Source organism: Typopeltis vanoorti, chromosome 10, assembly GCF_054136105.1.
Source record: "Typopeltis vanoorti isolate ZY-2024b chromosome 10, IOZ_Tvanoo_1.0, whole genome shotgun sequence".
NCBI classification, from domain to species: Eukaryota; Metazoa; Arthropoda; class Arachnida; order Uropygi; family Thelyphonidae; genus Typopeltis; species Typopeltis vanoorti.
Window position 1 is genome coordinate 108,943,826 of NC_143558.1, and position 23,757 is coordinate 108,967,582.

At 35.2% G+C, this 23,757-nt stretch overlaps 1 protein-coding gene across 2 annotated transcripts in view; it reads left to right on the forward strand.

Annotated features, from left to right (window-relative positions):
* Positions 1–23,757, forward strand: part of LOC150102666 (deubiquitinase DESI2-like) — a 105,078-nt gene that overhangs the window by 21,360 nt on the left and 59,961 nt on the right. For both annotated transcript variants that reach the window (XM_090398824.1, XM_090398825.1), the window contains exon 2: positions 5,754–5,831. In XM_090398824.1, the coding sequence (XP_090254950.1) occupies positions 5,754–5,831 (78 nt within the window). The remainder of the gene's footprint in view (positions 1–5,753; positions 5,832–23,757) is intronic.

Sequence of the window (23,757 nt, forward strand, 5' to 3'; positions counted from 1 at the left end):
CACTAGACACAGAGTTCATTGGAGAAAGACAAGAGTTCTTCACAAAAGTCAGTTTCTCATGGAACGCTTTTATAAAGAAACGTGAAACTCTACTTCATTCTCCTAACTTAAACAGATCTGACGGCTTACGTCTATCCCCTTTATGGAAGATAGTAATTTACAAATCAGCTAATCTTTCCTAACTTTTTTTTGTATTCTTTATTTATTTTATTTTTTATTTTTTAGGAGTTATTGACCTTTTTAGTTATCTTACACCAGCTACTTAGGTGGCACTTTTTGGAATTGTCAGTTATTGTTTAATTTGAGCTTAATGTACTGAAGATGCCTGTGACACACAGGCAAAAATTATACTATTAAATAATCTTTGTACGTGAGTTTTTCCGTTATTAATTTTGAATCGATATGTCTACTCACGGTATACCTCTTTTAAAACTTACTTTAAGTCTTGCAGACTCGCATTCCCCGTGTACCACTTTTTGATATCTCTCAGTCAGCCATTCTCTTATCCACACTAATATTCTATAACCCAAACCCATAATTCTCCAATTTATGCAATAGTCTATAGCGTAAAGGTCAGAAACCTCAAAAATGACTAATCATCTTTTCTGAGCATTGATTTTAATTTTGTTCATGAAGTGTTGTGAGTTCTTTATGTGGAATGGGGAATGCATTATGGGATACATACCTTAGTATGTATCCCATAATGCAAAGCACATATCCTTTTGGACATGTAAAATGCTGTGCATAACGGGAAGGGCCACTATCCAGACTAGTTTTGACCTTTATTGAGGTCTCATTAGTGGGAGCCAGACCTGAGAGAGATATCAGTAATGCAGAAATCACATATATCTCATATACAAGTAGCCAAAGGTGCTAGACCAGTGGTTCTTAAACTTTTCGAAGTCACGGAACACTTTTGATTTTAAGAAAAATTTGGGGAACACCAAAAGCATTAGGGTCATAAAACTAACAATAAAAATATTCATGAACTTGCCTTTTATAAAAATTGAACTTATTTTAATGCAATACTTGGACTTGTTGGTTTTGCAGATTTCAGCAATATCAGGTCTAGTATGTGATATAACTACCCTCATCTCTTTGTCTATATTAGTAAGTCTTTCACTCTTTTTAGTTATTATTATTATTATTACATGACACCGCCAAGGATTCCAAAGACTCATCGAGGGAGTGCACCTACTCCACAACTTTCGTCTCCACCACTCGATCCACCAACTACAACGAACCGCAACTACCATCATCATCTACACTAACACCACCTACCGACCACCACTAGTATTTTCACAGACAATCACAAACATCCATGCTCACGGCAGGAGAAACCAAGCTTACACAAATATGATGTTGAAAACTGTAACAAAATTTTCAGTGCCCTTGTGGAGAGAGCTGGGTATTCAGCTTGGACAAAAATCCAAAATTCCTCAAAAATTATTTCAGACAATTTCATTTTTAGAGTGCAATCCATTGATAAGGTAACTAATTGTTCTTCTTGTAACGAAAATTCTGAACTCGATGTATTGACTGTGCCAGATGGATTTCGTATCCAGTCATAATTGTGTGTATTTATGGAAGGAAAATAATTTAATCTTTTTCTTCCAATATTGTTAAATGCTCTGTTATAATGGAAATAATTCCCTTGGCATTTTTATTATGGAACGAAGGAAATATATCTACTGTATTTTTTTCTGATGTGCAGTTTTTCCAAAGAGAGATTATTTTCTGAAAAGATTCAGAAAATATTTGTCAGTGGATGTCAAAATATTTTCATTTTTCTCTTGGATACTTGTATAAATGCTATTTAAATAATTAAAAATATCGGCTAAATATGCCATTTTAGCACACCAAATATCATTTTGAAGACTTTTTACAACAGCATCTGTACCTTCATTTTGAAAAAAAAGGCCAATAATTCATGCTTAAGTTCTAAAATTCAGAATAGCACGTTACCCTGGATAGCCATCTTATTTCAGTGTGCAAAAGCAAAGATTCATACTTGGCTTCCATAGATATGCAAAGTTTTTTTTAAATAAGGTGTGCTTTTAAAGGTCTTGACTTGATGTAATTTGCCATATTTACAACTTGGTCTAGTACAGGTTTTAATATTGCCAGTAATGTTTTTGAAACTAGGGATTCAAATTTTACAGCAATTAATTCAGCTACCTTATATGATGTAAGTTGTGCCTTATCGGAAATTTTAAGTCTTTTCAAAATATTTTGCTCGTTTAACTTGCATGTCCAACAATCTCTTGAAATAATCTTTAGTTTTTGAAACAAGATTGGCATGCTTCATAGTAAAATTGCAATTCAACTTAGCAGTAACCATTTCGCTATTGGATAGTTTTCCCTGCATACAGTATACACTGGGGAATAGGACATTCTTCCTCACTGGTCCACGTAAAACCGCAACTTAAATATTCGTCCGAATATTGTGTATTAATTTTTCATATTTTGCAACATATAATGCTGTCTTCTGTATGAGACATATTTGCAACAATGTCATTACTACTACTTCCAGTTGTACTTGTCCCATCATTAATATTTGCCTCAGAATCACGTTTTCGTTTAATAATAAATTTATCCATTGTGTGCTACTATGATGTTAGACAACCCACAAACCAAATACACAATAAAAATGGACTGTGCGATATTACGAAGTTACACAACGTACCTAGCAGTCTTCAGCTGTTAGGATCAGAGTATCCAGTTACGCTGGGAACTGTGTCATCTTTCATGTGATATTTCTCTTAAACACTGGTTAAGAACCACAGTGCTAGACCTTATTAATAAAAAAAAAAAATCTCTGGATGAAAGGAAGCTGGTGAAAGTTTTTTTTTTTTTATCTTGGTTCTATTATACATTAAAGATGTCAAGAAATTATATACTTGGTTTTATAAATTAAAGATACCAAGAAATTATATTCTTGGTTTAATCCTTTATCCAAGTGTCAGCAAACAAAGTTTATGCCTGAAGTATTTTCAGGACTGGGACAACTTGTATAGAGAAGCTAGGACTTCACATTACTTGACTTAGCATCCCATAATGCAAAACACATCTCCTTGCCGACATGTATAATGCTATGCATTATGGGAAGGGTCATTACCCAGACCTGTTTTGACCATTATTGAGGCTTACTTAGTGGGAGCCGGACCCAGAGGTGATTACTAAGGTTGAAGTAATGCAGAAGTGATATTTTCATATACAAATTGCCAAAAGGTGTGACATCTTATTATTAAATTACTCTGGATTAGAGAAAGTTGTTGAAAGTTTTTTCACTTGGTTATACTATAAATTAAAGATACCAAGAAATTATATACTTGGTTTAATCCGTTATCCAAGTGTAAGCAAACAAAGTTTGCTCCTGAAGTATTTTCAGGAATGGGGCAACTCGTATAAGGATATATGCTTTTCATTATGGGATACAAAGGCAAGTGTTGTGAAGTTTTAGCCTCCTTATACAAGTTGCCCCAGTCCAGAAAATACTTCAGGTGCAAATTGCTTACACTTGGATAAAGGATTAAACCAAGTATATAATTTAGTATAATAATATTTGGTTTACAGATCAAGTGTTGATAAATTTATTAACTCAACCAACTAGTTTTGCCAAACTTTAACTGTTGGCATCTTCAGGGCACAGACATATAGGCTTAAAACAATCTCACAATTATGAGTAACTGTAAATTCTTGTTTATTCTTGGTTTAATAAAGTAAAACTGACAAGAACAAATGTTTATTCTTGTCAGTTTTACAGTTACTCATAATTGTGAGATTGTTTTAAGCCTATATGTCTGTGCCCTGAAGATGTCAACAGTTAAAGTTGTGAAACTAGTTGGTTGAGTTAATAAATTTATCAACACTTGATCTGTAAACCAAATATTATTATACTAATTCATAGGATCAAGAAAATAAACCTTCATTATGAATAGAATCAAGTATATAATTTCTTGGTATCTATAATTTATAGTCTAACCAAGTGGAAAAAAAACTTCCAAATACTTGGTTTTAATCCTTTACCCAAGGAAGCAAAATAATGTTTTGCGTGTGAAATATATTCAAGTCTGAGCTACTTGTATATAGAGGCTCATGACTTCTGTCTGGGTAGTGGCCCTTCCCACTATGCATAGAATTTTACATGTCCAAAAGATGTATGCTTTGCATTATGGGATACATACTAAGGCAAGTGATGTGAAGTCATTAGCCTATATATACAAGTAGCTGAGACATGTATATATTTCACATGTAAAACATTGTATTGCTTCCTCGGGTAAAGGATTAAAACCAAGTATATAATTTCTTGGCAACTTTCATTTCAGGATGGTGATACTCATTGCTTTTTTGGAATTCTAGATAGTATTACAAAATAAAATACAGTTTGTATGCCTGATAATTTTTTTTCCTTCTTTGGTAGAGTCAACTTTTTCTTAGATTGTACACTATGCAGGTGGTCATTTTATTTTAGTTAACTATATTTACATTATCTACATGTGAACCTGATAATGTAAGTCTAGTTGCAACAAAACAAAATTTACTTCGGAATGTAGTATGTTCTCTGACCTTTAAAAATTTGGACAACCAAGTTATTTCTATATTTATTAAAATATAATTAATTGATGAGCAAGGCTTTTTTCATGTACTTGTTTGTTCAGGTTTTCATTTAGACTATTCATTTTGTAATAAATTCACTGCAAACATCTCAGTAAATGACACTGTCCAACTGATTTTGACTAAATTTTGAATATAGCCATTTCTTATGATTATATTTCTCTGAGAATTTCAAGCCTGATCAGAATCGAAACAAAAATAAAAGAGTTGTATGGGGAGAAAGAAGTCAGGATTTTTGCCTTCCAGAAACCTCTCAGTGACCTGTTTCTGATAGCTCTCTTCTGAACCATTCCATTTGGAGTAAAAGGTTGTGTGTGTGTGTGTGTGATGGGGATTGTTCTTCCTCTGTTGACATCTCTCTAAGTTGCATTGCTGAACTAATTCAGACCAGATTTAGAAAATAGTTGTCATAACTAAATATCTCATCAGAAATTTCTGCGAAATTGGGCTAAAGTGAAGTGACATTGTTTGTTGAAGAGTTGTATCCTCCTCAAACACCTGTATAGCTCACATCATTCAACTGTTATTCACAAAATTTTGAATATCATTGTTTATTATGTTGTTAAAGGTTCCCTGAAAGCAGGAAGAAGAAAGGCACAGAAATCATAGAAATATATGTTGCAGTAGTTACTTGTTAACTATTTTGCCTTCTTTTTTAGAAAATAAATGATCTCATAAAAATGCTCACGAATAAAAATATTCATGCCAAGTATTGCAGCCAGCCTCCTGCTTAGGAAGCAGGAGGTCGGCTGCAATTTAGAAGCTACTTCTTAACCAGCATTATTGATTGTTGAGAGTGTAAATTACCCCTAGACTTTTAGTATCACCATAACAACAGCAGCAAAAAAACAATACCACTGATTATTTAAAAAAAAAAAAAAAAAAATTAGTGATGTTCTATGCAGGAAAGACATTTAGCACTACTAAATTGCAGTTGACCTCCTGTGTACCTCTCTCACATTTCTGTATATGAGATGTTTTTATGAGATATCTTTTTACGCTATTCGAAATCAAATATTTTTCAAAGAATAAAAAGGATCTAAATCATTCTCAAATAAATTAAGATACTTTAGTAGAATATATTTTGGAATATTTGAAAAGTTATTTAATGATATAATATTTTTCTGTATTTCTAGATAAATGTATATCCTGTAACTGAGCCAAAAGTAATTAGCATGGCAAGAGCACCTGTTCTTCTTAATGTTTATGATATGGTACGTTTTACTTTATATGCTTGGATATATATTGTTTGTGTCAAATTGAGTCAAGGTTGAAATTGCAAATGTTTCAATCTTGATACTTGTCAGTCACACAGATGTAGGTAATTTTTCTCCTAATTTCACTGCTCTTCCGACAAGTTTTTTTAGATTACCTGATTTTAAGTAAGGAAAGTTGAAATCATAATCTTTTTGCTTGGATATGATCAACTAGGTTCAGAGGAGATGAGGAGAAAACATTCATCAGAAGGTAATGAAGATATCTGTTAATACATATGTCAACACAAGAATATGTTTAAAATTAAAAACTTTATTTGACAAATATGTCAGCGTGCACAGATCATCCTCAGTGTTAAGCTAGTTCAAGCAAGGTTGTTTTTGTTAAAATACTATGAGTGGTGTGTTAGCATAATAGACAAGATAGCAAAATTTAGTAAAATATGGCTTGAATAGATCGACATAATAGGGGTGACTGAAACAAAAAAGACCAAAACTGGTGAGATCTTTCTGAGCAATAAATACAAAATGTTATATTCAGGCAATGACAATCAAGGAAAAGAAGGAGTAGCCATAGTATTCAACACAAAATACGAGGCTAATCTTCTTGAATGGCAGTCAGTCTCAAGTAGAGTAATGTGGGCAAATATGAGAATGGGGAACTGGACAATGAGACTTATTTGTGCCTATAGTCCCACAGAAGGTTCTACTAAGGTAGAAGTGGAGGAATTTTTTGAGGCTTTAGAAAAAGCACCTGACACAATGAAAAAGGAAAAGTTGGTCCTTGTTGGGGATCTAAATAGTAGAGTAGGAAATGATTGTGAGACATACAAAAAATATTTTGGGAAAATTTGGAGAAAAGAGCAAAGCTAATAATAATGGCAAATATCTGTTGGATTTCTGCTCAGGACATGGACTGGTTATTATTAACACCATGTTCCAACATAAAAATGTGCACAAATTCACATGGAGAGAAGAGGCTAGGAATAAGAAAAGTCTCATTGACTATGTTATTGTTGATAGTGATGTTTTCTCCCTGGTGCAGGACACCAGAGTGTACAGAGGATTGGAAATTGGAAGCGATCACTATTTAGTCTTGAGCAGGATAAAATTGAATTTCATATTGAAAAGAATAACATGTAAGAAAGTTTTAAAGCGAATAAAAGTTGAGCAGCTCTCAGATGTGAACTGTAGACTAAAATACAGAAATATTATTGAAAAGAAAATGAAAGAGTTTGAGAACAGGAATCAAACCTTGGAGATTCAGTGGCAAACTCTGAAGGAAACATTGATTGATTCTGCCAGAGAGGCATGTGGTGAGGTTGTGTGCAAGGATAAAAAAATCAGAACTCCCTGGTGGACACAGGAAGTTAAAGAGGCAGTGAAGGAAAAGAAGAAAGCATACCAAAAGTTCCTGGCAAATAAGTCAGCTTTTACTCTTACAGAATACAGAGACAAATGTAAGAAAGCTAAACAGTGTGTAAAACTAGCTAAACAAAAGTCATGGGAGGACTTTGGCAAGAATATAGAAAATAAATATCAAGAAGGTGGCAAAATATTCTGGAGGTTGTTGAAGAAGCTTAGGAATGGAGGAAAGAGTGCTGTAAAAGGAATTAGAGATGATAAAGGTGAAATGAAAACAGGAGAAAAAGATATCCTTGAAGTATGGAGTAATTACTTTGAAAAACTGCTAAATGAAACAAGCAGTGATGACAGCACAGTGATAAAATACACTGACCAGGCATGCAGTCAGGAATACATATCCATACTTGAAGTAGAAAAAGCCATCAAAGGCTTGAAATGTGGAAAGGCAGCAGGAGTAGATGATATTCGACCAGAAATGCTGAAGTATGGTGGTATAAGAGTCTTACAGTGGCTGCACTGCATAGTTCAGAAAGCCTGGACAGAGGGACGAATTCCCGATGATTGGAGTAGAGCTCTCATAGTACCCATATATAAAAAGGGAAATAAAACTGAATGTGAGAATTACAGAGGTATTTCCCTACTGAGTGTTCCTGGCAAGATCTATGCAAGTATACTTGAGAAACGGTTGAGAAGAATTGTGGAAGAAAAGCTTGGTGAAGAACCAGCTGGATTCAGGCCAAATAGAGGCTATCAGGATCAGATCTTCACTTTACGACAAATAGTCGAGAAAGCATGGGAATATAACAAAGATCTGTATTTAAGTTTTGTCGATTTGGAAAAGGCATATGACAAGGTGCCAAGAGAGAAGCTATTCAATACGCTGCAGTTATATGGTGTCAATGGGGCATTATATCAAGCAATACTTAGTCTTTATTTGAGTTGTGAGTCAGCAGTTAGAATTGAAGGAAGTACAGGAAGATGGTTTAATGTTAAATCTGGTGTGAGACAAGGATGTACATTATCCCCTCTGTTATTCATTATCTATATGGATCACATTATGAAGGAATGTGGTATTAAACCTGATATCAAAATTGGAGATGTTAATGTCAGCTCTTTGCTTTATGCGGATGATGTTATACTTCTAAATAAATCCGCTACAAGTCTGCAAGATTCTCTGACTAAATTGAATAGCTGTTGTAATAGATGTGGTATGAAGGTCAGCAATAAAAAGACAAAGACAATGAAAATAGGCAGAATCATTGAAAATGTCAACTGTGTTGTGAATGGAGAACCTGTGGAACAAGTAAAACATTTCAGCTAATTAGGCACAATTTTTACTGAAGATGGTAAACTAAATATAGAAATAGACAACAGAATCAGCAAAGCTGGTATGGTGGGAAGTCAATTGAATATATTCATATGGAATAAGAAAGAAATTAGTAGGAACACTAAATTAGCTGTATACAAGACTGTGTTCAAACCAATTTTAACTTATGGATCTGAGAGGTGGGTCAGAAGTAAAACACTTGACCAAAGACTAGAGACCGCAGATATGAGAGTCCTGAGAAAGATTAGAGGCGTGAACAGATGGCATCAATGGCAATATCATATTAAAAATGAGGATATTAGGAAAGAACTTGACATTGGCAGCATCCAGGAATGCGTTAGCAGAGCTAATCTCAGGTGGTATGGTCACTTAAATAGAATGGGAGGGGAAAGATTAGCAAAACAAGTGTTCTCTGCCAGGTTGGCAGGAAAACGACCCAGAGGAAGACCAAGATATAGGTGGATTGATGTGGTACAAAGTGCCTTAGACGATAGAAATATACGATCTGATAATGTTGGAGTCTTGACAAGTAACAGACTGATTTGGAGGAAAATTGTAGATAGGAAATTAGTAATGATGTAATTTTTTCATGTAGTACTGTCATATCCTGTACACCCCTTGAGGGTACATGGCAGGAATTTGATGATGATGGCTTGAACAGATGTTTGAATTAAAGTATCACTGAAGTAGGCAAGTTCTTGATCAGAAGATTCTGTGGTTGGTCTCAATCCCATGTTGTGCTGAAACAGAATTCTTTTTAGTGATATAAGATTGGTGTTCTTATAATATTTTTCCACAGGCTGCCCAGTCTGTCCCAAGTAGAAGAGGTTCATGACAGGGAACTTGGTAGTTGTCTGGAAAAAAAAGAGATTGTTTATCCTTAAGAGAAAGCAGCTAGGAAGAGAGTTTATTCATAGAAACAAATATAGGTGCTAAGTTGTATTTCTGAAATTAGTTAAGAGATACCTGTAATATAAGAAATTTAAATCCTCTGTACTGGCTTTGGGTTGCTATGAGCAGACTGATCATCATCATGAAATTTCTGACATGTACCCTCAAGGGGGTTTACAGGCTATTATGATAGCACTACATGAAAAAGGTGACAATTTTCCTCCAAATTATTCTTTTACTGTCAGATGTTTTCTTTCTGTCTTCTAAGGCACTTTTTGCAGCATTCATCAACCCACATCTTGGTCTTCCTCTGTGTCTTTTCCTGGCAAACAACACATGTTTTGCTAACCTTTCGTCTCCATTCTGTTTAAGTGGCCATACCATGGAAGATTAGCTTCGCAACACATTCCTGAATGCTAATAATGTCCTCATTTTTAATAAGATACTGCCATTAATGCCATCTCTTCACTCTCCTGATCTTTTTCAGAACTCTCATATCTGTGGTCTCCAGTCTTTGATCAAGTGTTTTGTTTCTAATCCATCTTTCAGATCCGTAAGTTCAAATTGGTTTGAACACTGTCTTGTATACAGCTAGTTTTTTGTGTTTTGACTAATTTCTCTCTTATTCCATATAAATTTATTCATTTGAATTAAATTTATTCAGTTTTTCTAATTCTGTTGTCTGTTTCCATATTTAATTTGCTATCTTCACTAAAATTGTTCCTAAATAGCCAAAATGTTTCACTTGCTCTATAGGTTCTTTCAAGTTCAAGATGCAGTTGATGTTTTCAGTGTTTCTACCTATTTTTATTGTCTTTGTCTTCTTATTACTGATTTTCATACCATATTTATTACAACAGTTATTCAATTTAGTCAGGGATTTCTGAAGACTTGTTATGGATTTATTTAGAAATACAGCATCTGCATAAAGTAAAGAGCTGAGATTAACATCTCCATTTTGATAGGAGGTTTAATATCACTTTCTTTCATAATATGATCCATATAAATGATTGAATAACAGTGGCTATGCTAACTGCCATCTTACAACTTAAATATAGGCTTAGATCCTTTTTATATTCCCTTGACTTCTCCACTATTTGGTGAAAATTTGATCCTGACAACCTTTGTTTGGCTTGAATCCAGCTTGTTCTTCTCCATGCTTCCCTTCTACAATTTTTTTGGCTGTTTCTTAAGTATACTTTTATAAATCTTAGAACACTCGGTAGAGAAATTCCTCTGTAATTCTTACATTGTTTTATTTCCCTTTTTATGGATCGTACAAGAGTGCTCTACTCCAGTTATCCAGAATTTGAACTTCTAACCAGGCCTTTTGAATTACTCAATATAGCCACTGTAAAACTTTTATAACACCACATTTGCACATTTCTGGTTGAATATCATCTATTCCAGCTGCCTTTCCACATTTTAGATTTTGATAGCTTTTTCTACTTCAAGTATTGATAAGTATTCCTGATTGCATTCCTGTTGAGTGTTTTCTACCACCTTGTTGTCACTGCTTGTTTCATTTAGTAATCTTTCAAAGTAATTACTCCAGACATATAGAATTTCTTTATCTTCAGTTTTAATGTCACATTTATCATCTCTGATTCCTTTTATAGTACCATCTCCATTTCTAAGATTTTTCAATAGTCTTCAGAATATTTTGCAACTTTCTTCATATTTATTTTCTATGTTCTTACCAAAATTTCTCACGAATTTTGTTTAGCTAGTTTTGCAGTGTTTTGCTTTTTTTCATTTTTCTCTGTATTCTATAGTAGCACAAGCTAACTTACTTGCCAGGCACAGTCCTTGCGGACAACCTCACCACATGCCTCTCTGACTGAAAACTTTTTCAGGGTTTGGCAGTGAATCTCCAAGGTTTTGTTCTTATTTTCAAAATCTCTTTGAATAATGTTTGTGTATTTGAGTCTACAGTTCACCTCTGAAAGCTGTTCAACTTTGATTCATTTTAAAACTTTCTTCACACTTTCTACACACTCTTCTTTTGAATATGAAATTCAGTTTTATACTGCTCAACTCTAAATGGCAATCACCCCCAATTTCAAATCCTCTGTGTACTGTTGTGTCCTGAAACCAATGAGAAAGCATCACTATCAGCAGTAACATAGACAATGAGACTTTTCTCATTGTCTATGTTATCCAGCAGCTACTTAGCAATGTTATTAGCTTTGATGTTTTCTCTAAATTTTTCTAAAACATTTCTATATGCCTGGTCATCATATCCTACTCTGTTGTCTAGATCTTCAACAAGGACCAACTTTTTTTTTTTTTTTGTCTCAGCTGTCTTACCTTATGTCTTGGAAAAGGAAAATCTCTATATTTTTTCCATCATAGAACCTTTTGTGGGACCATTGACACAAATAAGTCTCATTGCCCAGTTTTCTTTTCTTTTATTTATATATACAGGGTGTCCCAAAATTCACGCAAGAAGTAATTTTGATAGAAAACACAGGTTTTTAATTAAAAATTGTAATTTCTTATTGATTCATAAAGTATACAGTATAGGGTTATGCATGGAATAGCATATCGGGTAAATGGCCTTCACGGCTTTGCTGGCACATACGCACACTTTTGTCGAAATTTTCCATGACCGTTTTGCATAAATGTGGCTGAATTTCATTGATACAGCGCTCAATTTCCTTCTTCAAGGTGTGGGTGGTCATGGGCTTGTTGGCATGAACCTTAGACTTCAAAAAAATCCAAAGAAAAAAGTCCAATGGCGTTAAGTCACATGATCTGGGGGGGCCAATTCTGATCACCAAAACGGGAAATTACACGACCAGGAAATGACTCATGCTGTAATTGAATTGTTTCTCGGGCCGTATGGTATGTGGCACCGTCTTCTTGAAACCACATGTCGTCCACATCCATATCTTGCAATTTAGGCACAAAAAACTGGATTATCATGTCGCGATAGTGAGCACCATTAACTGTTATTGCCTTACCAGCCGCATTTTCGAAGAAGAATGGACCGATGATGCCTCCAGCCCAAAATCCGCACCAAACAGTGACACATTGTGGATGCATTTGTTTCTCAACAATCACTCGTGGATTTTCTGAACCCCAAATGCGACAATTTTTTCGATTAACGAAGCCATCAAGATGAAAATGAGCCTCATCGCTGAAGATGATTTTGTTCGAAAAATAAGCATCCACTTGTTGTTGTTCCATAATCCATTCAACGAACTCTCTTCGCTGTGTGTGTGGTCAGTAGGCTTCAGTTCTTGAGTCAATTGAACTTTGTAAGTATAAAGTTGCAAATCTTTCGTGAGAATACGCTGTAGAGAGCTTCTCGAAATGCCCAATTCAAGACCATGGTGCCGAATTGATGTTCCTGGACTCTCAGCAACACTCTCACGAACTGTTTCGATGTTTTCTGTTGAACGACTTGTTGAAGGACAGCCAGAGTGTATAAGATCACTAATTGATCCAGTTTCCTTGAATTTTTTAATTAATCTTTTCACAGTTGATGAAGTTAAATCACTATTCCGACCATATTTTGTACGAAAATTGCGAACTGTAGCTGCCAAACCTTCATTGTTTTTAAATTATTGCTCAATAACGAAAATGCGTTGTTCTTTCGTGTAGCGCTCCATTTTTAATAACCCTGAACTGTCAGCTGTCACGCTGTCTTTTTTTTTCTCGTTGGCAACACTTTACCGCACAAATGACGCTAAATTTAAATCTTGCGTGAATTTTGGGACACCCTTTATATATATGGCTACTCTTCAGAAACTATCAATAAACAACTATACCGCCACCCTCAAAACAACACAGAGACAACAACCCCAAGGGTTATATCTCTTTACCGTACATCAGCTCACTCTCCTGGAAACCAAGAAGAATTTTGAAAAATTCTTCTTAGTTCATCATCATCTTCATCAAATTCCTGCCATCTGTATACCCTCAAGTGGTGTACAGGATATGATAGTACTACATGAAAAAAAATACATCATTACTACCTTCCTATCTACAATTTTCCTCCAAATCAGTCTGTTACTTGACAAGACTCCAACATTATCACATCTTATATTTCATCATCTAAGGCACTTTGTACCGTATCAATCCACCTATATCTTGGTCTTCCTCTGGGTCGTTTTCCTGCCAACCTGGCAGAGAACACTTGTTTTGCTAATCTTTCTTCACCCATTCTGTTTAAGTGACCATACCACCTAAGATTAGCTCTGCTAATGCATTCCTGGATGCTGACAATGTCAAGTTCTTTCCTAATATCCTCATTTTTAATATGATATTGCCATTGATGCCATCTGTTCATGCCTATAATCTTTCTCAGGACTTTTATATCTGCAGTCTCTAGTCTTTGGTCAAGTGTCAATGTCTTGTGTTCAAAGCAGCTAATTTAGTGTTCCGACTAATTTCTCTCTTATTCCATATGAATTTATTCAGTTGACTTCCCACCTTACCAGCTTTGCTGATTCTGTTGTCTATTTCCATATTTAATTTACCATCCTCACTAAAAATCGTGCCTAAGTAGCTGAAATATTTTACTTGTTCCATAGGTTCTCCATTCACAACACAGTTGATATTTTCAATGATTCTGCCTATTTTCATTGTCTTTGTCTTTTTATTGCTGGCCTTCATACCATATCTATTACAACAGTTATTCAATTAGGCAGAAAATCTTGCAGGCTTGTAGCGGATTTATTTAGAAGTATAACATCATCTGAATAAAGCAAAGAGCTGATATTAACAACTCCAATTTTGAAATCATGTTTAATACCACTTTCCTTCATAATGTGATCCATATAGATAATGAATAACAGAGTGGATAATGTACATCCTTGTGTCACACCAGATTTAACATTAAATCATCTTCCTGTACTTCCTTCAATTCTAACTGCTGACTTACAACTCAAATAAAGACTAAGTATTGCTTGATATAATTCCCCATTGATACCATATAGCTGTGGCATATTGAATAGCTTCTCTCTTGACAGCTTTCTCCACTATTTGTCATAAAGTGAAGATTTCATTGTCAGTTGCTTTTTCTAAAGCCTCAAAAAATTCCTCCACTTCTACATTAGTAGAACCTTCTGTGGACCATAGGCACAAACAGGTCTCATTGTCCAGTTCCCCATTCTCATATTTGCCCAAATCTCTCTACTTGAGACTGACTGCCATTCAAAAAGATTAGCCTCGTATTTTGTGTTGAATACTATGGTTACTCCTTCTTTTCCTTGATTGTCATTGCCTGAATATAACATTTTGTATTTATTGCTGAGAAAGAGCTCACCAGTTTTTGTCTTTTTTGTTTCAGTCACCCCCTATTATGTCGATCTGGTACTTCCTCAGCTGGTTCCATTTCTTTGCCATTCAGGCTTCTTATGTTGATAGTACCGATCTTTAAGTCTGGTGAAGTTGAGTTGGGGTGTGTTTTCAGATTTGTTCCAGTAGCTGACTTTTCGCTGTTAGCCCTTTTTCCCTGGCGAAAACAATGGGGGCATTATTTAACCGGCGACGCCCCAGCCGGCATGAAATTTTGTCATGTTGTGCCATCATTTTTTTATATTGGTTTAACCAATAAGAATACAGTTTGGTCGGCTAAATCCCAAATTGCCAGCCCATCCTCGTTTGTTCAGTATTCAGGTAGTTACCCAACAGGGTGCACCACAAAAAGGTGAGGATTGGACATTAGGTCAGAAGCCCTGGTCAGTTCTCAGCATTCCTTTAAAGGCTATGTGGAGGTCTCCTCTCAGTTTACAGCTTTGACCCTTAAGCATCCCCTTCTTAAGCACCACTTCTTAGTTTTATTATAAAAATTTAATATAAAAAGGTGCTTTTCCACTCTTCCTAAACTCAGATCAATTCTAAGCCAACCAAAACAGGCTCACAACCATCTTCAATTTCCAGGTGTATATAAAATCATATGTGACTGTGGGAAGCCATATTATGGCCAAACTGAGAGGTCCATCCTCCTGCGTCTCAAAGAACATCAGAGAGACATCGCTTATAGTAGAACCAGAGCAAGCACCCTTTCAAGCCATGTCCTGTTCTCAGTAAGCACAAATAATGAAGGCTGCCAACACGAAATGGACTGGAATACAACATCAAACATTCATCTGCCACGATGAAGTAAAATGCAGCATAGTTGAATTCAATGAAATTATCCTAGACTCTTCTCACATAAACAGTAACCTTGGTTATAGTTTGGCAGACTCGCATAGCTCTTCTATCAGATACTGGCGCACTCGTGAAGTCACACGCTAGCATATGCCTAACAATAGAACTTTAGCCCAGACTGTAGCTTCAGTTCATACTTAATTCCACTTCATAGTCTGTTATTGTAGCGGTACAATGTTTCTTTACGGTGTTTTTTATGTTTGCTTTTAATGTTCTCGCGCCTGAAGTCGGTATTCTGACGAAACATGTTGTGTGTTAAATTAAATTAATTTGTTTTTCTAATTCTCTGAATTCAGTCAGTAAATGATATGAACATATCTACATACCGAGTCAACATAGCTGATAATCAAACACACACACACACATATATATATATATATATTTTTTTTTTTTTTTTTTCTTTTGTTTATATTGATTCCATACATGAAAGGGTCAAGAGACCTGTAAGCACACCAGTGGCTGCTGTGTGTGGGGGTGCATATGAGGATCAAGAAGTTTATTTTTATTTATTTATTGAACTGCAAGTTGTAATTGTTTGAGAATACTTCATGAGGAAGGCTGTTCCAGAGGACAGAGGTGGACAGAATAAAAGAGGAGGAGGAGAAGGTTCGGTGTGTTTGCAGTTACACCTATTTGCCCACATCACTCCATTTAATATTGCCTACCATTCAAGAAGATTATCTTCATATTTAGGGTTGGATACTATAGCTATATAGCTACTCCTTCTTTTACTTGATTGTTATTGCCTGATAACATTTTGTACTTCTTGCTTAGAAAGATCTCACCTGTTTTTGTCTTCTTTGTTTCTGTAACACCTATTATGTTGATTTGGTACTTACCCAATTCTTCTGCTAATTCTATTTCTTTTCATTTGATGCTTCTGATGTTGATCTTGACAATCTTGAACTCTAATGTGGAATTGGGATTTTCCAGTAGCTGACTTTTTCACTGTTCATCCTAGTTCCCTGATGAAAAGAAAATGCCTTGTTTAACTGGATGAAGCCCTAATCAGCATGATATTCAGTCATGTTGTGGGCTATCATTTTGCATTATTGACCAGCCTGGTTGGCCAAGTGGATAGCGTATTCGCTCTCCATCCAAAAGACTGGTAATTTCCAAAATGGGAATTGCCAGTTTGAGAGCTTAGAAGTCGAGATAAAATTTAGCTGTTAGGTTAGTAAGAGAATCACTGCAGTTCTTAATTGGATGAAAGGGAATGTTCTTCTTTGTGGATCTTAAGAAGACCATAAAAATGGAAGTTTGAGCAAAATGGATCTTTTGATAGTATCTTCATCCAGACTGGTACCATCAGGTAATAAGTATAGCATGTAGTCAGTTTCCTGATTTGTAGTTGTCACTTAGAGGAAGGGTTATCTTTCTGTTGTAATCTTAGGTATCCATAATGACAATGGCTCTTCTCAACTTTCATAATGGTTTGATGGTTGTTGCATCTTAGAAATTGTAAAGTTTTAAATTCTGTGGAAGATATGTTGGGGAGAGGATAGCTTTGAGTAGAATAGAAATAATTCCAGATTAAGTTGCTGCATCATCAATGAGATAGTGGATAAGTTTCATTCTGTGTTGTGGAGAAAATCCAGATGTACTTTTATTGGAACTATTGCAAAATCATGCCCATTGGAGGAACAAGAATTTCTGTCCAAGTTAGAGGATATCCAGAAATGTTGACCAATCATATTTCATCAGGTTGATATGAATTGGTATTTGCTTAGCTAGGAGGGGTGTGTGTGTGTGTGGTGGGGGATTTCTCATTCAGCATGCTGCATGTGCTTATTAAGAGTGTCACACAGAATAATGTTTGGATACACAGAAAACTTTTTAATAGGTGGAAGTCTAAGATGGAGGAAGTAGTTTCCTGTAGCCATCAGTATTGTGAGTTTTCTTTGCAAAATCACGCTTTGCCATTTGTAGTTGATTGCATACAGTGGAAAGGCTTGTGGTGCGATAAACTCGATGGAGGGGGCCAGGTGACTTGAAGTTACGAATTATCTTGGAATAGTGGCTTGTCCTTAGAAAGGAGATCCAAGCTCATAGTTTACAGAAAGTTTGTTAATGGTTCTTGTTGGTTGGTTCTTTGAATCCCTGTAGACAAATAGGCAAGATATAGTAAACTATCTGGTTGCAGGGGGAAAAAAGAAAACTTTGCTAAAAATTAAAAAAAAAATCTCATTTTTATCAGTCATCGGTCATTTTTTTGTCATCTGTGTATAATTTTACTACATCTTGTTGTCTATTTTATCTCATTATGCTATCTTGTGGCTCATAGCATTATAAAAAAAAAATCCGTTATTTTCTACCTTGTTTAAACTGGCTTAACACAGAGGATGATCTTTTTGTCTTAGATCAAAATATTTGTCAAATCAAGTTTTATTTTATATATTTGTATGCAGATTGACTCTGTTTATGAACATGTTCAATACTTTTAATGGCTTAAACCTCCGAGATAATTAAGAATAAAGTTTAATAAGGATACAACTAGTTTTGTTGGTAAGCCAACTTCAAGTTTGTGTGTCAAAGTACAAAGGTATATACAAAAAAGTAATATTTCTGTCGGTCTTTTTTGTATATATCTTTGTACTTTGACACACACCTGATGAAGTTGACTTACCAACGAAACTAGTTGTGTCCTTATTAAACTTTATTCTTAATTGTATCGGTGGCTTAAGTCATTAAAATTATTGAATATATATATATATTTGTCTGTTTGTGTATATTATAAGCTTCATTGTCACAAGTACCATTCGAAAATTCATCATGATATCTGACATTTGGAATTGTGCATGTGAGGATAAACTCAGAGGATGTGGTCTTTATAGTTTAAGTAGTGAATGAATGAGAGGAAATTAATAGAAATATGTAAGTTGGTAAAGGGGGGGGGTGAATTATCTCTCACTATAGACACAAGTGAGATTTTATAGCCCATGGAAAAAGAACTTAATGGTCACGAAGCATGCAAGATCGAGGTTCTCTTGGCATGTGATGAGTACACGAAATAAGCCACTTGTGGGCATAGTAATTATCTTCAATTATATTCAATGTGGTCCTTCAGTCCATGGACTGGTCAGCTGTACTCGTCACATGCCAAGATGATAAACCACTGTTCCTTCCCACCATTTGTTCCTTTCTGGAGATTCTCTTCATTTCTCTATATCTTCTTGTTCCTGAATCTTCACATAGTTGTTTGATGGAAGTTCATTCTTTTACCCAGGATTTTCCCTTCTATTACTGTTTTGAGGCAATTGTTATACCTTAGTAGGTGTCCTATCCATTTGAGTTGCCTCTTCTTTATAGTCTTTAATATACTTCTTCCTTTGCCAACTTCTTATGACAAACTGTAGTGACACATTATCACAATTTCCTCTACCCAGGAGATCATAGTAAAACTTTATGCTTTAATACACAATGTAGGTCAACTGTAAAGTTTTGCCATCCATTGTTTTCTTGAACAGAAAAGTGATGTATAATGTTAATAGATGTTCCTAATTTGGATTAGCAAGTTTTTAAGCAAATTTATTTAGAAAGATTCAGGTAGGATTCAGATAGAAAAAAATGATTCAGGTAGGAGAGCTTACTAAATAGAAGACTGATATCTTTTTAATGGTAATAACTTGCTTGGTATCAGTGGTACTCTTTAGTTGGATAATCCAATCCAGGAATTTCTGGATTGGAATCCTGTATAGGATGCAAAGACCCTTTATCAGGGCTTTTTAACTGCAGGTGAGTTAGCTGGTCTCATGTAGTGGCAGAAAGGTTTTCCTCCCAGAAGCTCATGATTTTCATCCTCCAAAATAAGTGGACCAGCCAGACACGTCCAAATTAAAGCAAGCATAGCAAATAGGATTAACTACCTTATGCTGAGCAGTAATCCTGTTTCAGAGATGCCAAATTACTTCTCCATGACAATCTATTGAGTCTAACACAAAAAAGGAAGATGAGATTAATAATATCATATTAAGACAAAATAAAAATTTCCAAGCAAAATGCATATACTAACTAGACATATTTGTTTAAAGAAATTAAGCATAATAACTAAATTGAATGCTAGTCTCCAGTTACATCTTCAGAGCAGTAAAATGGTTACTGGAATTGTGTGTCTAGCTTAGAAACATCAGTTCTCGACTAAAGGAATTTTTTTATAGGCCTTTCTTTAGCATATTGCTTGCATTAGTCATTACTTGGCACATGCACTTAAGGCTGTCTTTCCAAGAAATTTAGGTATTTAACCCTGAAGTTCAAAAGTGACCTAGTGTTTACTGTTTTAGACAAATATGTCAGTCTGACTGGCCAAGTGGTTAGCATATCCGCTCTCCAGCCAAAAGGCTGCGGGTTCGAATCTGCCATGGGCATAGATGTTTGTGACTGTCTGTGGAAATGCTAGTTGTGGTGGTGGGTGGTAGATGGCGTTGGTGTAGATGCTGATAGGTGCAGTTCATTGTAGTTGGTGAATTGAGTGGTGGAGTAGGTGTCCTCCCTCGATGAGTCTTTGGACTCCTTGGAGGTGTCATGTAATAATAATAATATAAAGCTCATAGGGTTTAGGACTACAAGATGTTTGTTAGTCATGTTTGCTATAGTGAGTGGACCGTATTGATTACCTCAGTAAATATCTTGCATCTTCAGAATTCATTATAATATCACAAATGCAATCAGGTATATAGTTGGAAAATTCAAAATGTAAGATGATAATAAATAAGCACTTCTACAGTATCTCTGATCAGAGATGTTGTAGAAGCATTACTGGAATCCCATCTTTCTTGGAACTGCTTTTCATGGTGGCTGTGTCCTGATGGATCCTTTGCCATACTGGTCACTTGCTATATCCAAGTTGGTCAGGAAGAAATCCAAATAACAGAGAAATTCTGTCTCTGTTTATGAGCATTCAGTGCATAAATCTGCCTAGAAATGTAGGGTAACATTGGTCACTAGTATATCGAGGTTTAGAAAGTTAAAATATTTGTGAAAGGCTAAGATTGTCTATAATTTTTGCACTGTAGTGTGGAGATCCAGTTGCTTCTTTTATATATGTTTCTGTAAGCTCTGAATTAGCATTTGTAACTTTTCTTTTTTTATCAAACTCATTTTCCAAAAAATAGCGAAGTTATGAATCAATGCTGAACAGTGGCACGCTTGAAAATGCAACTGTTACTCATTTAGCCCTTCTATTACTTTTGTGGAAATGCTTCCTTCATCATTATTTCTAATTAACCAGTTGTTATTTCTGGACATTAATAGTAGTGGTTTATGGTAAATGTATGAGAATTTGTGAACTCTCCCTTACTTTTCATAATATTCTACTCACTAACCAAGGTCACCTCTCTGTTCTTGGATTAATGACTTGCGCATCCAACCTATTATGGCATAAGCATAACCGTAACTTCTTTAGCCTTCAAAAAAAAAAAAAAAAAAACTTTTTTTTTTTGTTATAAACATTACTTCTCTTCTGCTCATTACTTCTTCCCACATTTTTGTGTTTCAGGCTTGAAATATTGTTCTCATATCTTGGGTTGCATATATTGATTGAATAGATTGTCCCCCTCTCTCACTAGAGTCTTCCTCAGAATGTTTAACATCGATCACTATTATGAATTTTATGACAACTATTATGAACTATTATGAGTAATAGAAGTGAGAGAAATAACATGGAAGTAGTAGAGGGAGGGAAAAAAAGTGAAGGATGATGATTGATGATATATTCCCCCCCTCCCCCTCTCACTAGAGCTTTCTTAGAATGCTTGTCAACAAGAACCTGTTTGATTGATAGATTTTCCCATTCTCAAATGTATGTGAGAGAGAGGGGGTGGGGGCATCTATCAATAAAGATGTGGGAACAATATTCCAAGGCTGGGCTGGCAATCTGGTACACAGAAAGTGGGAAGAGTCGAGTAGAAGAGAAGTAATGTTTAGAACACAAAAGAATATAGGGCTTTTTTATCTTGGTTAGTGAGTGGAATATTATCAAAAGTGAGGGAGAGCGACATAATCTTTCTTCCAGGAAATAAAGCAGAAGTGTGTTTTAGTAGCATTAAAATTGTTAGTACATCTGATCCCTTATTAAAAATTTTACTCATTTAAAATCTCAAGCTTCTCTACCTACTTATTTTACTGCTTGTTTTTGACAAAAGTAATCCATTCCAGTGGATCACTTACCCATGGGATGCTGGATTTCTGCATTGCTTTTTCCTGTAGGTATTTCAGCTGATGCTGCTCCAGTGGACTTGCCACTGCTGGTCCTTTACTTTTCTCTCATATATGAACACAGGCAGCTGCGGGTTGGTATTCATACATGGTTCAGCTTTGAGCTCACTGAGATGACTTCTTATCTTCTTTTTTCATCCACTGTGCCTCTGGAGTGGTTATCCTCATGCTGTTTTTTCCAACAAATACAGTCTTCAACTCTCGGCACATTGGCGAATTCATTCTTCTCTCTGATCACTTGCCCACACACACACGGTATTTTTCTGTTACATTTTTAAGACCTTGTGTGTGTGTGTGTTGGGGGGGGGGGTTGATATATGTATATACTTAAAAAAGGGTAGGGTAATGATGGTTGCAAGAAAACACTAGTGTGAATGGAAGTGATAGAAATAATATGGAAATAGTAGAGGGAGGGAAAAAAAGAAGTGAAGTATGATGATAGAAGTTTCATGGCTTTGTTTAGTACTCGATAATATAAAACAGGAGTTTTGGAGAAGCTAGAAACCTCTTAATAAGTATTGAGAAAGCTAAGAAAGAAAATGAAATCTGGTGAGGTGCGGGGAGAAAAGGTATGAAAGAAAAGAAACAATAAACATTATAGTGATGTATAATAATTCTCTGATTAGGTGGTGTGCTAGACAAGTGAATAATGAAAGCATGTTTTCTCAGACTGAAGATTATTGACTAGAGCCATACAAAGGTAAGTAGAACACGTGGCTCTTCCTCTGAATTAAAGTAGTTCCTTTCTGAAATAAATGCATTTCATCCTAGGATCCAGTTTGCCTTAGGAAAAGAAATAGATAACTAAATAGCCATTTTAAATCTTATAATTCTTTGTCAACCGGATGGCAGCTTACAATTTTCAGTTTCTAGGAAGAAGTCTCATACAAGCCATTATATCCATGCTGATTCTCACCACAATCCTAGTCAAAAGGCTGGGACTATTAAGAGTTTATTACATCATGCAGACTCTTTATGTTCTTCTGACAAAATTTTTACAGCAAGAATTAATTACAGCATATAAATCTACCTTATAAAATGGTTTTGACAATTTGTTTATCACAAAAGCATTTCACAGCCGTGGAATCTCTGCCTCTTCTAATCCAGAAGAAATAACTTGCATTCCTCCCTTATGTGCAAAGCATTCTGAACGTTTAGCAAATATTTTAAAATTACTGAAAATTTTTGTTGCTTTTCACCCTTTCAGAAAAATCTCCACCTTTCTCATATCTAAGGAAAAGATTCCTTGCTCTTGTATCTTATCTTATTTTGGACAAACTGAGAGATCCGCTTTTATTCGCTTTGAAGAACATGTCTTATATTAAATATCATGCAAACATCATGCTCAGCAAACATTTACTATAAATGTTTGCTGAGCATACTGTCTCCACAAAACAGAGTTCACTGGAACAAGACAAGAATCCTTCATAAAAGTTTTTCTTATAGAGAAAACATGGGAAGCATTACTCCACTTATTAACTTAAACTGATCTGATGGTCTATGTATATCCTCTTTTTAAATCTGGTAATATTTTCTAACTTTGTTTTCTGTTATTGTTTGATTGCCATTCTATAATTCTGTACTGAAGATGATTATGAAACTTAGTGAAAATTCTACAGATAAGTTTTAATGTGAGTTCTATTCGATTTTTATAGTTTGTTATTATCTTCTAAGTAGGGTATAGAGCTCTTGTTCTAGTATGTCATGGTGTATGTGGGGAAAAGCAATAAACTAGACTAGAGTTGTCTTCTATGTGCCATGTTTCCAAGATGTTTTTTTTTATCTCAAAACTTCTTAGTCTGATCTACATGTGAAAGATCACATGAGCATGAATTTTGTAAGCCCAAGTTGTTTGTAGAAAAGGGGGGGGGGGTTATCTTTAGGATAACAGAGCAGACTCTATATAGTAAGAATAGGTTTATAAACCACCCTAATATCACAAGGTTTAAGGAGATTAGCAATTTTCCC